This window comes from Vicugna pacos, chromosome 8, assembly GCF_048564905.1.
Source record: "Vicugna pacos chromosome 8, VicPac4, whole genome shotgun sequence".
NCBI classification, from domain to species: Eukaryota; Metazoa; Chordata; class Mammalia; order Artiodactyla; family Camelidae; genus Vicugna; species Vicugna pacos.
In genome coordinates, this window is record NC_132994.1 from 36,121,045 (window position 1) to 36,137,613 (window position 16,569).

The window sequence follows — 16,569 nt, forward strand, 5'->3', positions numbered from 1 at the left end:
AGAAATAAAATAAACATATTACTGGTACCTGCCTTAGTAAATCTGTACCCCACAATATCATTTTTAAAGTAAGAATTTGTTTGAGTTTCCTTTCTCCCCACCGAATTATTTCTTCCCTCCTTCCCTCCCTTCCTTCCGTCCTCCCCTCTTCTTCCCTCCCAGCAAGGATTTTGGACAACCTAACTGAATTCTAACAATACAATATAGAGCGGTAAGAAAGCCAACAAAACTTACCCAAACCTATTAAAATATCTTTCAGCAACAAATTGATCAAAGACCATTTTATCTCAATATAACTTGCTAGGAAATGCCTATTCTGTCAAGTGTGGCTCTCTGGTCCAGATCCAGGACTCAAGGACCGATGATATCCCTCATGTAGGGGGCCTAGGGGCCACTCTCCTCTGCATACTGCCGAAAACCTTACCTTCTTCCGGGACTCATGAAAGCACCATTCCAATTAATATGATATACATTCCTAAGGTCCCTTTGGAAAATTCAGATACAATTTTGCAGTTCCAGTGCTACTGGAAAAATCCTCTGGTGCAAAGGTTTAGTCACAGAAGGATTCCTGTCTCTCTCCTGGCGCTTGTCAGGAAATCTTTGGCTATGTGGCTGTATTTGAGGGATTATGATCCCCTTACCCTTAACTTATCTCATGTAAATGGCTGGTTCCTCATACCCCTTTCTTTGCCATGACTGAGGCAGAGCCAAATGCATCACGGGCTTCAGCCTGCACTGCGATGCCCTGACATGTGGGATACCCTGCATCTTCTGCAGCTCTCTGGTCCTCCCGGCCCATCAGTGTGCCTTGAACGAACTGGACTCAGAGGAGAGTAAGTGAGGTGAACAGAAACATTGTGTCACATTTACAATGTCTGGGCTTTGTCAAGTTGTTTTCTCCAGTGGGTTTATTATTTGATTTTAAGAAAGAAAAAAGATGCAGCCCAGCAATGTCAGATGCCAGCTCTCCTCAGCAAACAGAGCAAGTACTTACTCACCGTCAGGTTACGAAAGACAAAAATTAACATTTCACCATCTCTTGCTGCTAAGGTACCTTTCAAGACACAAGAGAACTTTTCGGTCAGTACATTCCTTTTCCTCACCCCGAACTTATTAAACCTGCGAGGAAGAGAGGCTTCCTGGGAGGTACTGGGACTCCCTGGAGGTAATGTTTCATTGCCTGAACTGGTTGGTCTGCCTCGGCAGTGTCTTTTGACAGCACGTAAGTTTCTTGAAAAGGAAAAACCTGGAATGTCTCTGATACCGTCTTTTACCTTTCTTCTGCACCCCTACTCTGTTTCAGAGCAGTCCCAGTAAGCTGCATTTCATTAGAGGGTCCTCGAGTTAATACGGGTCTTGAGTTTTATTTCATGTGAGAGAATCCACAAGGACCTCAAAGATGAATTCAAGGCTGTATTTTGAAGAGACCGTATTTTTTCTTTAAAAAATCTGTTTAAAACAGATTTGTTATAGCTTTTTCAGATCTTTTGGAAAGACCGAGTCAAAAACAGTCACAAAAATCCCCCGAGACTACTTGAAAGTTATCCATCCTAGTGGGATGTGAAGATGAAAAACAAAGTACTATCTTTAAAAACATCTGGCATCTAGAACGTGTTAATAAATTGCCCAGAATTGTGATAATAATTGTATGTAATAAGATCTTTGAAGTTTTATCAGTTTAGCAATTGTATTAATACCAAAACCAATACCATAAAAACTTGGTTAGCCAGAAAAATCCCTGCTTCACTTAAAACATGTTGGAAACTTTCTAAATATAAAGGCTATTTCAGCAAGAAAACCACCCTCCTTGTATGCTTTCACATGACATCAGTTATCTCTGAATCCCAGGATCTTAGACGTAGGAAACTATAGCCAATCTCATCCAACCCCCTCATTTACACAGACAGGACCTGGAAGTGAGAGATTCCAGGTGGCTGTCAAGGACCAGCAGCTGAATGAGCGCAGAGTCAGGCCTGGCCTGTTAGCCCGCAGACCCACTGCCCCGTCTACCACAACAGGGTGTTCCCCTGCTTAGTAACTTCATTACAGAGATGCAGGGACACTGGGAAATGTATATATTAACTCCACGACAAGAAAGATTCTTCTTGTAATTGTCTCTTTCTCATATAAGTGGGACAGAAAATTCCAGTTAGAGAAAATGCCTGATAAATTTAAATGTTAAGGTATGCCTCATCCTACTTTAACAATCCTCTGAATTAGCTAGACAACAGCTCAGCCTCTCTGGTGGTGGTGGTGGTGGTGGTGGTGGTGGTGGTGGTGGTGGTGGTGGTGGTGGTGGTGGTAGGGGGGGTTGGGAGGGGGACCCTACTCCAGGTGTTCTAAATGTTCCTGTCATTTGGAAATCAACTGCAAAATGGTTAAATTCTCCAGGTGACTCCTTACCACCTGGAGTGGGACAGATATATCCCTCAGAGAGTATCTTCCATGATTTAAACAAATGAACAAAAAAAAAATTCAAATGTAAAATGCTCTCTTTTTAATTACTAAATTAAGAAAGTTAAACAATTTAAAAATGTAAACTCACAAAGGAATCATAACAAAAAAGGAATTCAGACTTCAGAGTTGCTACTCAGTATTAAAAACTCAATAGAAATAGGCTTTTTGATTTGTTGTTGTCAAACATATGTAAGGTTGGTACAAACAGCAAACTAAAAATGTAATACTTTTTTTTTTGTGCATCCCCATGAAATGCAACGTAGTGCATAGTTATTTCACTGGAGAACTCTCGGACATAGAGAAAGTCATTTCATTAGCAGTTCAGGACATTAAAACACTTATTTTACAATGAAAAATGTACAACCCCTACCCATACCTTCCTGTAAGTTTTAATTGCAAGAGAAAGTTTAGCAGGTTGCCATGACTACAATGCTATGGGTTTTAGACCATTTAAATGTGGTTACAAGGTTTATTAAATAAAAAAAGTTGGGAACATTTCAGCATTCATGGTTTTATACGGGAAGTTTGTGTGGTATCCATCTTCTAGTTGCCCTGGTAGAATTGGCCGCTTGCTTGCTTAAACAGGCTCACTTCTAAGTTTCAAGAACAAACTGTGGTAGTAAGTCGAAGCAAATACTGGAAACGGAACTGGTGGATGGAGCTGCTGGAAGAGTCTAAGTATCAGCCACCTACAGGTACAATCACGAACCAAAACAGTGCAATCCCGATCAAAAAAGAAAAAATGCAGAATCATGCTTTGCAAAAGCCGAAAATAAGTTTTCAGAATAACACCAGCGCTTTTATGTCGATTTTGTAGTCAAATCCTCACTCTGGGTCCTGAAGCTTTGCGGCCCGTGGTCTCCACGTTAGCACCCACATGGTGTATGTACATGGATGTATATATTATATATATATTCATATTTATAAAAAAAGAAAAAAACAAACACCTGTCCTGATCAGTTTTTGTTAAAACATGAAAAAAAATTTTATTGTTTTAGACAAAGAGGCCACTTTTGGAAAATAATACTTTTTTTTTTAGTTGAATCAGGTGAAGACAGAGTTAAAATCACATAGGATTTGCATTTTAAAAAAAGGAAAGCACTAGGACCGTTGGCACTGGAGTAACTATTTACACTGAACAGAGGTTTGGCCTTTTACATTAACATCGATACAATGCATTTTCCAAAGTCTGAGAAATAACAAGGTTCTGTCTCGTATGCTTCACAGAGGAGGTTCGGATCTGGGGACAGGTGTCATTAATGAGGGCCATGGAAGTTCGTCAGCTTCAGAGTCACATGCAATCTGATCCCGGACGGTTCTGGCTGCCCTGCTCGGAGCAGCAGGCTACGGAATTGAAAGCTAATGGGGAGGGGGCGGGGAAGCCTCTGGGACAGGCCTCTCTCTGCAGACCAGGTCTTACAGGTTTTCACCAGGCTGATACTGGGGCTCTGTCGCGGTGAAGTAGTCTTCCAGGAAGCCCTGCAGGTACTCGAAAGTGGGCCGCTCTTCGGGGTCCTTTTTCCAGCAGTGGATCATGAGCTCGTGGAGAGAGATGGGGCAGTCCTGCGGGCAGGGCATCCTGTAGCCGCGCTCCACCTGCTCCAGCACCTCCCGGTTGTTCATGCCTGCAAAGACAAGCGCGGTGAGAGCAGGCAGCCCGCGCCCTGGCCACTGCCCCTCAGTCACCTCTCTCTTCTGCTTGGAGCCTACGCGTGGTTACAGCATGTTGAGGGCCCCCACCTCACCCAGAGTCAAACCCTGTCTTCAATGGGATATCACGCCACTCAGACATAAAAAAGGACCCCACCACTGACACACACAAAACCCTGGAGGATGAATCTCAAAGGCATTATAAGTGAAAGAAGCCAGACACAAAAGGCAATGTGCTGTATGATTTCATTTATATGAAATTCTAGAAAAGGCGAAACTACAGTGATAGAAAGCAGATCAGTGGTTGCCAGGGGTGAGGGGGAGGGGAACCCTGCAAAAGGGCCGCAGGGAACACTGAGGGGTCATGGAAACGTTCTGCATCAGCAAACCATCCCTGTAAAGGCCAGACAGTAAAGATTTTAGGTTTTGTGGGTTGCATATGATGTCTGTCACATATTCTTCATTTTATTTATTTTTACAACTCTAAAAATGTACAAAACAAAAACAGGGTGGGAGCCAGATTTGGCCTGCGGGCTGCCAACCTGTGTCCTACATCCTGGATGTGGTGGTGTGACTGTTCGTGTTTGTCGGAACTCACTGAATTCTTAAAATTGTTGGATTCTATTGAATGTAAGTTACACTTCAATTAGGCTGACAAAAAATATGAATGAAGTAGATACAAACAAATGGATAGAATGAAAAATAAAGTGTCCTTTGTTTATGCGACTCCTAAGCTCCGTTATGAACTTCATACATTAGCTGTCCTCGTGCCTGGGCAGGCTCTTGGTGCCCCAGGGTCCGAGATCTGACTTCACGCCACCACGCCGGGTACCGTCCAGACCAGAGACCCCCAGGTGCCCTAAGGTTTGATGACTTTGCGGGGGAGACGGCATCTGTGTTTACTAATGACCTAGGACAGGCCATCTATCACCCGAGACCTCTGTGACCCTCTGGGGGAGCTGCCCAATGTTGAATCATCAGGTTGCATGGAACTAATAGGAGTTGCTCTGGGCGTCTGCTACCCCTTTAGAGAATGCAGTCTTCCTGCGTGTTGGCCATCTAGACAGAACAGGAAACACCACACTTGGGATGAGGCAAATGCCCAGACCCCTTTGCCAATGACTGCCAGGCTGCTCTCTTCTCTAGTTTTCCTTCTCTTTTTTGTCATATCATGTTCTGCCATTGCCTGCCAAGCCCTTGTATGTTTTGGCTGCTCCTTGGCCCTGAGCTTATAGTCTGGAGTCCTCTCCAACTTCCGACCTCGTTAATTTATAAAAGCAAGAACCTGATTTCCAGCCATTCAGAAGCCCAGGCTTCCCCCTAGCTCTCAGGGAGATAGCCAGCAGGCACAGCATGTCCATGGAACGGCTCCCCTTAATTCTGGAGAAGGTGGCAACCCGCTGGCTAGAAGCCCGTAAACCTGGCCAGAGCAGCTGGGCCCAGATCACAACCCTGCCCCCTGGGGAGGGGACGCTCAGACTTTGGGATTTGTTGCCAATTCTCTTCGTTTTGCTGTTGCTTTTGGGGCGGGGTCTGTCCCGGCTCCTGCGGCTGTCAGCCATAGCCCTGTCAGTCACATGCTTACCCGGACCCTCTCAGGATGCTTTCTTATTCCCTGCCACTATAGTTCCTTGAGGTGATAAAATCCATGTATTATTCCCGCTGTGCTGAAGCAAGCCTTCAATTTAATTATTCTAACATCACCTCAGGGGTGACCCTTATTCCAGTGAGAGCAGTTTGGTGCACGAGTCTTCGTTCCCCGCCTCCACGCCACGCCAGACTTTACAGGTGTCCTCTTCAGGAGGATGTTCGGTCAGCTCTGTGGCTAAATACCTTAAATCCTCCTCCAACTACTGAAAACTCATTCTGACAACTCAGGATGGGGTGGGGGTGTTGGAAGGGAGGGCAGAGGCTCGGGTTTCCAGGAGAGTGTCCTGCAGGCTCTGGACAAACAGGGCAAGAGACAGGGACCAACATTTCCTTATTTACAATTCCCAGATTCAACAAGCTCTGCAACCCAAAAGCTCTGGTAACGCACTTGGCAATGCGGCTGGTCTGAACTCACCTCATGGGCTATAAAATGACTTGGTGTGAGGCTGCTGAGTGTTTTTACTTTTCATAGGCATTGCTGCAGAGGTAGGAAGGTGTCTGAATACAGAGTGCAGCCCCAGACTCTCCTAGGGTGTTATATAAATGATGTTCTAAGCACTGTGTGGACTTTCTCAAAAAAAAAAAAAAAAAAAAGAGAGTCTGACTCTGAAGCACATCCAGTCCCAAGAGTTTTGGCTGGGAAGCCCTGCCTGGCACAAGTGACAGCCGCCACCACATTCCAGCCAGCCCGGAAAGGTGAACAGAAAGTGTAAGCACGAATCAGGACTGGCATCCTCCGAAACGTCTGCTCTGTATGTCAGTACAGTCCTTGGTTTCATAACATCTCAGAAACCACATGGCCCAAACCTGCAGAAATCCCTTGTCCCTGGCCCTGCCAGAGGCCTGTGGGAACTAGAGGAGAGACAGGCAGAAGGTCTGAACCTCAGAGCAGGTCCTTCTGGAGGTGGTTACAACCCCACCCCTGAATGCCTCCTAATGCTTTATTCTGAGACCATCCGAAACAACGCTGCAGAGCTGAGTTAATCATCCTCCTATTGCTCTGCGGCACATATGTAAGTACACGTTTCATGTTATTGAAAAACAGACTATGCATGGAAAGATTTCAAGTATTTTTTTTTTAAACTCTTGCTTCAATCTCCACCAATGGATAGTTTAATTGGCCACTTGGGTCAAGCCTGTTTCTCTGGTGCTCTGTCTGAGCCTTGACACAGCGGACGCAGCAACTTGACCCACGGCATAGAGCATCTCCCGAGGCCGCCTGCATCCTGGGCACTTGTGACCGGGGTGGAGCTGTACGTCGGCCCACGTGGCACTGGATGCCAGCAGGCCTCCCTGTCAGCTCTTCCTCGCCCCTCCTCTCTCTCCTCTTATGCCTCTTTTGCTCCCTAGGCCTCTTCAACGTGGGGCGCACACAACTGATTGCTTGTACCGGGCCAAACAGAAACAGCAATGTCAGCTTTGCCAGAAAAGCAGGATATAAGACAACGCACTTGGCTGACAATGATAATCCGAATGGGACGAGCTCTCTTCCAACCATCCGTACACCAGAGGCGGACCCGGCACCCTCAGGCTGGGCCTCTGCAGGGGTAATTGCACAACCAAGAGATCGCCGCTGCTCAGCAAGGCTGGGGGCAGTTTTCACTTGACAAACAATAGCCAGAGTAATCGATTTGTGTTCATATCTTTCTAAAAAAATAGTATTTTCAGCTATAAGAGCTTTGAAAAATTGTATTTTGTTTCAAGAATTTCCTTTTAGCAAAAATGGATTTTACTCTTTGCGCTACCTACCGTTTCATGTTTTCTTTTTAGATGGCTTCATATTTTTGTTACAAGGACTGTTACTCCTCCTCTTTTAGCCACTTTTCCTCAAGACACTGGTTTTATCTAACACCTGGGAGGTGAGGGCCGGGACCGGGAAGGGAAAACCCAGCAGCTTGAGTGTCTGGCGGTCAGCAGAGAGTCTCAAAGGGCATGGGGACACTAGGAGAGAGGCGTCTTTGTATCTTACTTCCAGCTGAGGAAGCGGACGGGGAGGGAGGAGGGTGCCCGGGGATGTTTTTCCTTTTTTGGTGGAGAGATTGTTAGGAGAGAAACAGAAAAGATAGAAACTTTAAAATATGGTGTATGGACATGTTTTAGGGAAATGCTCTCACCAACAGTTCGGGCCTCCAGTTTCTTGGTGGGAGGCTAAGAAACTGACGGTTTTTCAACAGGAGGGTGGGCTCCACCAGTCAGTGGTGTCTGACCCTGCGAAGCATTGTTCATCATCACAAAGCTTCCCAGGGCACGTTGCCTGGCTCCCTACCTCCACATCACAGAAGGGGCACAGGGCTTGGTGGCCAGTGAGCAGGCACACTCGCCATTTTCACTCTAGCCCTGTCCTCCCCTGGCCCCACCGCAGTGGCTTGGGACCCTCCTGCTCTCTTGCTGGAGTCAGGAAAATGGGCCAGTTCCATGGGTCCCTCTCACAGGCCCAACCCAGTGGTACTCAGCTCACAGAAGACCTGTGTAGACTGCTGTGCTGGGATGTGCTTTCAGACTCCTCTGCCCTGATCTTCCACGGGGGCCTCCTGTCACCCTGTGTTTCAGGCTTTCACACATGCTCACTGGTAGCATCATTTCCAGTTGGTCTGCCCTACTCCACAGCGGAGATTCTTTGGTCGAGTGGACTGTATTCACTTCCTGGCATTACGACCATATTATCTGTTAGAAATCATGTGGCTGGCTTCCTCTTGGTTTCCAAATTAAGGTCAAGTTTCCAACTCTCACTTCCCAACCCTTACTACAGATGGTTGCCAACAGAGTCTACTCCCATGTGTGTTGTGTTTTCTCTCCTTTCTCTCCTTTTTCCCTCACTCCTCTTCTTTTAAATGTTCCTATTTCTCTTCTATGAGCTGTACATTAACTCTGAGAGCCTCCCTGCTTTTCTTTTTGATTCTTTAGGGAAGAAAACAATTCATCTGCATTGGCAGAACCACATCACCACTTCCGACTCCATGTCTCTCAGCAGGTGACTTGAATTTCTCCAGCCTCAGTTTCTCTGTCTGTCAGCAAAGTAACTACCTCGATATTCACTGTGCTTTCAGCTGTTCGAAAAGGAATGACTTCTATGAACAGAGAGTGTTTGGCTCTCCAATTGTGCAGCTTCCTAGTGTGGATCTCCGAGGGGCCCCCACTGCACAATCAGGGATTTTCACTGCTGCCTGTTCAGGTTTGCCTCTGGATTGGACTCAGGGTTGCGAGAACCCGGATTTTTGTGCCATGTGAATAATTAAGCACTTCAAGAATGGGAATGATGCTCAGGTTCTCAGATATCCAGCTTCCTCTTGCAAACCAAGCTTTCTGTTGAAAGGAAATTATACTCTATTGTGCATAAAGCTTTCCGTCAGAGGCTCCCCCTGGCTTCTCTGCATAAACCCTGTAAAAAGCCTTTCTGTTTACTTGTCTGCGGAGCAGTGTGGTGCGTGCCGGGAGGAAGGAAGGAAGGAGGGCGAAGTTAATGGCGCTTGCTCAGCATGAGTGTGTGCTATCAGACCATCGTGTGCTCTAGGTATCTAACCGGGCAACAACTGGGACGCTTCAAGTCAGGTTTCGGTTATGAGACCAAAGTACAGATTTCGGGCATATAGATGCTGTTCAAAGAGCAGAGTTGAAAACAAAGGAGTGACCTTGAGAAGGCACAACAATGACTAGTTTTGTTTCTTTTTCCCCATCTTAACCACAGAACCTCAGAACAGCTGTTTTTATTAAGCCCACTGTATTAATAAACACAGAGATGACGGCGACTCGGGTACCGTAACACACAAAGGTTATTTCAAGTTGATAATACACTCCCGTGAAGAGCTCCTTTGTCCCAGAAAAGGTGGCAGAATGAGAGAAAGGGGGAGGCTGCCCATGGAAGGCCATGGACATGCACAGCGAGAAGGAAGAGCAGCAGGAGGCAGGACTCAGGAGCGGCTGCCCTCTTCACCTGCGTCCTCCTCCCGCCGCCCGCTCCCCTCCTCTCACCAGCCACACCGGCCAAGAGAAACCTTGCAGGGGGAGGTGACAACATGACTCCTGAGCATTCCAGGCAGAATTCCCTCTGGAGGGAACACCATGAGCCAAAAGGAAAAGCCTGCAGACTGTGGATGGGGGCAGAGAGGGCAGAGGACAAAGCACCCTTGTCTGAGATGAGAGGCTTCATCCCACTTCCCGTTCTCCTGGCTGGAGAGTCCTAACCTCCTCCTACCCCAAGAAAACCCCGCTCCTGTTGGCATGTCGGGCACAGCAGGGACAGGAGTGCAGGCAACAATGACGGGTTGCTGGACAAAGAGGAATTTATGTCTCTGGTTCAGGCTCTGTCTGAGTGGGGCGGGGAGAGGACAAAAGTGGAGACTCAAATTCTTTAAGGAAAGCGCTATAGATTCACTACTTTACCTTCCTCTTCAAGTCCATATCAAGCCACAAGATGCTTTCACAAAAGTCAGGCAGCTGTCACTGGTTAAAAGATTTGAAAGTGCTTCAAATGCACGAATAAATGTGCTTAAGGGAACGTTCCTGCTTTGTCAGATCCTGCCAAATTCCCAAAGCAGGTGCTCAGCTGAGAGCCAGGGCGTGGAACAGCCAGGACATTCTGCCCAGAACGGAGCTGGGACATGGTGTTTGAATTGACCACTGGGTCAGTTTCCCAGAACAACTTTGAGGACAGAGGCTATTTTGTGGCTGGGAAAAACATGCTATTTTTATGTGTGGAGATGAAGAAACAGAGCTGAAAGGCTTTGCAGGCTATGGGCAAAGTCCTGTTTAAAAAGCCTCATAGGCATAATCTTTTCCTCCCCCTGCCAAACCAGTAATCCATCCACCCATCCATCCACTTAGACTTATTGAAAGTCTACTACTGGGCAGATACTGTGCTGGGCATGGGGAACACATAAAAAGAGCTCCTTTCTCCTTAGAGTTCAGAGCTACTGGGAAATAGAGACACATAGACAAAGGCTTCAACAGAGATGTGCCCAGTGCTGTGGGAACAAGCAGAAGGGCCAACCCAAGAAGAGATGTGGAGAAGGCTACACAAAGGAAGAGATGTTCGAGTTGGGCTTTGAAGGATTCTGAGGCAGAGAGTGGAGCTGAGAAGATAAACTTGATGTCTGAGAGAGACCTCTTGGTGTGAAGGGTCGGGAAGTTGCAAGAGAGAAATCATGTCAGGTCATGTCACCTGCTCAAAGCCCCTCAGTGACTCCTCGTCTCACTGAGAGTAAGAGCGAAAGTCCTGAGTCTATTTCTGCTTTATAAATAAGTTCATTGTATCATTTTTAAAGATTCCATCTATGTGATATCATATGGTATTTGTCTGTCTTTGTCTGACTTATTTCACTTAGAATGATAATCTCTAGGTCCATCCATGTTGCTGCAAATCGCAATATTTCATTCTTTTTAATGGCTGAATAATATTCCTGTGTGTGTGTGTGTGTGTGTGTGTGTGTGTGTGTGTGTACACACCATATCTTCTTCATAGACGTGGAAAGCAAACTTGTTACCAGAAGGAGGCGGGGGAGGGATAGATTAGGAGTTTGGCATTAACATACACACTGCTATATATAAAACAGATAAACAACAAGGACCTACTGTATAACACAGGGAACTATATTCAATATCTTGTAATAACCTATAATGGGAGAGAATCTGAAAAATATATATATATATATAAAATGTGTGTATGTGTATATGTATATGTATGTGTGTGTGTGTGTGTGTGTGTGTGTGTGTGTGTATAAACTCAATCAGTTTGCTGTAAACCTGAAACTAACACAGCATTGTAAATCAACTATATTAAAAAAAAAAAAAGAAAAAGCAAGAGACCTAACCATGGCCTAGGAAGGCCCTACTGATCTGCCTGGGGCCCTGTGGACCTCCTGCTCCCTCTGCTCCGGCCACACCAGAGTCTTGCTGTGGTTCTCAGGGCCCTCGTGCTCTGTTCCCTCTGAGGGGGTTTCTCCCTCTGGAATCAACCCTGAGCCTTGCTTCTTTCAGGCCCTTCCCCAGATGTCACCTTCCCAGTGAGGTTCTCCCTGGCCATCCTCCATCCCCTTCCCATGTTATTTTTCTCCATACCCATTACCGCCCGCCATCACTGACTGTATTCTGCTTATTTATTTTCACTTATTGTCTGTCTCCTCTAAGAATGAAAAGTTCAGGAGGGTGGGAGTCTTTGCTGGCTCACTGCTACACCCCTGGTGCCCACCCAGCACCTGGCCTAGAGTCAGTACTCAGTAAATATTTATGGAATGACTGAAGGAAAGAGTTACAAAGGACTACACCAAACTAAGGCTACTGGAGTTGATCTGGAAGGAAGGGGAAGCTGTGGACATTTTAACCAGTAGAGTCAGATAACGAATCTGTGTGTTCTAGGATAGTCCTGGTGGTGACAATGACAGGATGGTGGTGGTGGGGGCCGTGGGGAGAGACTGGAAGCAGGGAGACCCATGACGGGGTCACTGCACGAGAGGGTGACAGCCTGCCATGGAGCAGCAGCAGTGGAGGCAAAGAGGAAACAACGGATTTGAAGGTGAAATGACAGGTTAAAATGCATAACTCTTGAGTTTATGCATCAATCCTCAACCCTAGAAAACTGCTTTAAGTGTTTTCATTTCTCATCTATAACAATGCACCAGTACAAAATCAGCTCTAACCTCGAGGCAAACAATGGCTCTGAACCTTGATGGTAAAGCAAGCTGGACAGCTGTGCTGAGGATGCACTCAGGCCAGGCTGAGCTGGGAACCTGGAAAACGAAGCTGCTCTTTGGAACTGCATCCGTCTTTGTCACACACCTTGGGGGCAACCTTCTTTGTCTGGCAGGGTGATGGGACTCCTCTCCACCACCTCCCTGTAATCTCAGTGTCACCTTTCAGTATTTTTAAGTTGGCTTCAAGGCTCTCGCTCAATTTAAGACTGTTCTTCCCTTCTTTCATTCCACTCCTTTCACAAAACTTGCTAACTAACCACTGATCTGATGTTCTATCATCGCCTCATCCCTTTAACCCTTTACTCGGTCCCCTCTTACATACACCATTCAAAGTTTCTTCTCCGATTCTTTTTCTGGACCTTCTTTCACACTGGGCAAAAATGCCTGGAAAGCTTTCATAAAACCCATTTACAAGTCACTTTCCTTTCTCCCTTGACCTCCATCCTCATCTGTCAGCCAAAGTGACTTTCCTGTGCATAAAGGTGCCACAAGACCATTCTCAGGTACAAAAGAGCTCATAAAAATGTACCTCCACCTACTGCTCTTGAAAAAAGAATAACTTGAAAATGCACTCGCACCAACTGAGAAAGACCTGCATCAAGCTGTCAGAACAGAAGTCACAGTGGACAGGGACTGGGAGTCTGTCCTGGGTGCCGCCCGTGGGTACGAGGACTCGGGGAGGAGCAGCAGCCCTCTGCGCACACTGCTGCCGTGGCCACGCTGATGGATGGCGGGGACAGAGGGGCAGGCCTTCCCTTCACGGTGACGTCAGATGTAGTTTCATGAAACCGCCTGTTCCTTAGGAGTTGCTATCCTTCATTGGCTAGTCATTCTATCATTGGAGTCCCTCTTTAAAAGCCTCTCCCTCAAGAAGAGTTTACCTTGAGGTTCAGAAGTCCGATCAAACACTATTATAGTTCTGCTAAAGAACAAAAACAAGAAGCACGCATGGCTAGGATCAGGTGTGGGAACAACTTCCTGTGGCTCCTGTCATTCCCCCGCCGACACAGCTCCCAGGCCACCGCTGCAGACCAGCCAGCCTCCCTCCGGCAGCATCAGGCCCCTCGCCGGGCTCTTACCAGGCTTTCCGGCGGCTCCTCCAGGCGCTCTGCCGCACAGCTTCCTTCTCCCCAGACTCCTCATCCCGCAGCTCCTTGTGCTGGCGCCGTCCTGTCCTCCCAGGCCTTGGTGACTTCCCACGTGCCCGTCCCCATCTGGGACCCTCCTCCCTCTTCCTCAGCCTGAGGGGGACCCTCTGTGCCTTCTTCTGCACGAAGCTTCCCAGACACACCCCTTCTCTCTGCCACCTCACAGGATTCGGGCGGCTCTGCACATGGGCAGCGGTTCCTAGTGTGTGATTACGCATAATAACGTGGACTTAGTTCTCATTTCAAACTCCTTTGCCATCCTCACAGGATGCTGAGTGAAAGGCCCTTCTCAGGACCTGTGGTATGGAGATGCCTGTGCCCAGGTAACCAGGTGCTCCTGACCCTGGGATCAGAATTACGATCCAGGGCCCACAGTGGGTGAATCCAAGTATTCCACCCCTCGAGGATGATCTCCTCTAACAATAAAGATGGAACAAAGAGGCCCATTTCTCCCTGGATTTGTTGCATATTTTGTCTCTCTGACTATGAGCTCCGTGAGTACAGGGACTGAGTTTACCTCTTTGCTCACCGTTCTCTCCCCAGCAACTGCAACAGCACCGTGCTCGAGGACCGTCCTCACCAGTGTTTGCTGAGAGCATGAATGTCTTATTTGTACTTATTTCCCAGACAGAGCAAAATGCCAGGCACAGGCCACACTTACTGATGCTCAGCTGAATGAATGAAACAGCCTAGTTGTAAAACCAGCAGCTTTCTTTATGCTAAAGCCAAATTTGACGAAAGACTCTCCCTCAGAAACACACACCCGCCTTCCTTCTCTGACGCCCCCGCCCCTGCCCCGGCCCCTTTGTCTTGGCTTCTGTGTGTGACCCTGAGAAACGAAAAGCAGCTTTGTCTCCCTGGGAGGAAAGGCTTCACAAAAACGCAAAGTCTGACCTCCCGCACAACCACACTGAACACACCGGGTGACCACAGACCTGTGGGGCTCAGGAAGCACTGCACTCAAAAGTCAGACAATAAAGAAGAGGTGCCTTCACATCCTCAGAATCCTGAGACCTGCAAGCTCCCCGACCTGTAAGAAGCAATTCAAAGATGCCTGTGCTGTGCTCCAGGCCCCTCCAGGGCAGCCCTCTCTTGCGGGCTGGTTGGCTCTTCCCGGAGTGTCTGCCCACGTGTGCATGCAGGGAGCAGCGCCACCTCATTCATGACAGCGACTCCATCCGCATCCCTGAACGCCTAGTGCTGGCGCTTCAGGGACCGGGAATTTGTCAGTTTTGCCTCTGTGCCAACCCGGCTCTCCTAGGAGTCTTGTGGCTACGACCAACCCAGAAAGAGATCTTCTTTACTTCTCTGCATTCTCTGAAGATGACCAGAAGCAGTCACAAAAGAGGAACAAAGGGATTACAAATTGATCTGCCCTCCTTGGCTCTTCCGACTGCAAAGATACGATTACAAACCCAGGATTGGCAAGAGACCCCAATTCCTCATTAATCTCCACTATTGTTTCTATCACTTCTTTTTCCCTTTTTTTCTTTTTAAGCTCCTTTCTTAGGCAGGGAATGACGGGGAGCTATGTTCTCTCTTCAGCAGTAACTGAAAAATATGTCCTTAACATTCAGAAAGCAGATCGTCCCTGCGCTATAACCACTAAGGTGTGGAGGTGAAATGGCATGAGTGTCCTTTACGTCACCATCTGTCTAAATTAATGAGTGTAAGAGTGGATAACCTAAGCTCGTGGTCTCTTTGGGAGAGCATGATTCTGATAATGCAGAAAAAATTCCAGGGCTTAAGAATCTCCAATTTCAGAAACTAACACAACACTGCGAGTCAACTGTACTTCAATTAAAAAGAAAGGACCTCCCATTTCTTTACACGAGACTTGCTTTTGCAGAGCATTCTCTGTTCAGAAACGTGCAGTGAGTGGCTTCTACACTGTTTCCCTTGTGCCTGTGCTCCCCGGGGCCATCTGGAGTGCAGCCTGCAGTGTGGGTCCTGGTGCCTCCCTGCCAGGTTCACCCCAAGGGTCAGCGCTACAGACTGATCAAAACGCAGTGGGGACTCTTCCCCTCTTTTCCAGAAGTGTCTGCAAACTCCCACTGGGCAGAGGTTCTGCCAGCGACATTTCTGCTCTGGGAGCCACACGCACACTCCTACCGAGAGGAGAGAGATTCCATGAATTGAGGTGGCCTGAAGTGTTTACCAGCTGCCAACTGCATCTGTCCTGGCACACAGTTCATGGTGGCTCCCAGCCTATGTACCACGGTGGCTCCCACTCTGCTTTTCTCAAGCTGAGTATCTGTCCACGTTCTCACGTGCGGCAGAAAGCTGAGGATGGGGCTTAAAAGGCAAACAGGTGAGGTTTCCCCAAATGGTCCTGGAAGAACACCCACTCAGGCCCATTTTGGCTGCGTCCTGCCCTTACCTGGGTATGGAACTCTTCCTTTGGTGACCAGCTCTGTGAGTAAGATTCCAAAAGACCACACGTCGGATTTGATTGTGAACCTCCCGTACAGGGCTGCTTCAGGGGCTGTCCACTTAATGGGGAACTTGGCACCTGCAGGAAGAACACCTGGTTACTTGTCAGGCAGAGAGCACTGCACTGGGTGTGGGGCTGGCGAAGGAAGAGCACCTGGAAGTGCTTTCATGTGATCAAATTCAGAGATGATGGGAAGGAGGTGAAACAAGACATGGTCTAGGACTGAGAAGCCATGGGGTCTGGTCCTAGCTCTGCAACCTTAAGCAAGTCCCATAAAAGGGCTGGACTTCAACCCCACTTAAAGTTCTGCCTTCTTGACCCTAAAGCTCAAAACCGATTGAATGTCATAGGCAGGGTCTGGAGGTAGGGATAATGTGAGAGTTAGGAAACTAATTTATGTATTTTTTCTTCTGTTTTCAAATAATGTTATATTTTAATAAATACATACAGTATTAAATCATAATGCTACTCTCAAGAATCCTTTTGTGTATAAGACCACAGTCTGTTCTTAGTGAGGTACATAAAAACCAGATCAAACCACCAC

The 16,569-nt window shown here is 47.4% G+C and overlaps 1 protein-coding gene across 6 annotated transcripts in view; it reads right to left on the bottom strand.

Annotated features, from left to right (window-relative positions):
- Window positions 1-3,415: 3,415 nt before the first annotated feature.
- The window catches only part of FYN (FYN proto-oncogene, Src family tyrosine kinase), a 199,480-nt gene continuing 186,326 nt past the window's right edge, over window positions 3,416-16,569 (bottom strand). For all 6 annotated transcript variants that reach the window (XM_072965751.1, XM_072965752.1, XM_072965750.1 and 3 more), the window contains 2 exons: window positions 15,972-16,103; window positions 3,416-4,082 (listed from right to left, as the gene is read on the bottom strand). In XM_072965751.1, the coding sequence (XP_072821852.1) occupies window positions 3,874-4,082; window positions 15,972-16,103 (341 nt within the window). In that variant the 3' untranslated portion in view covers window positions 3,416-3,873. The remainder of the gene's footprint in view (window positions 4,083-15,971; window positions 16,104-16,569) is intronic.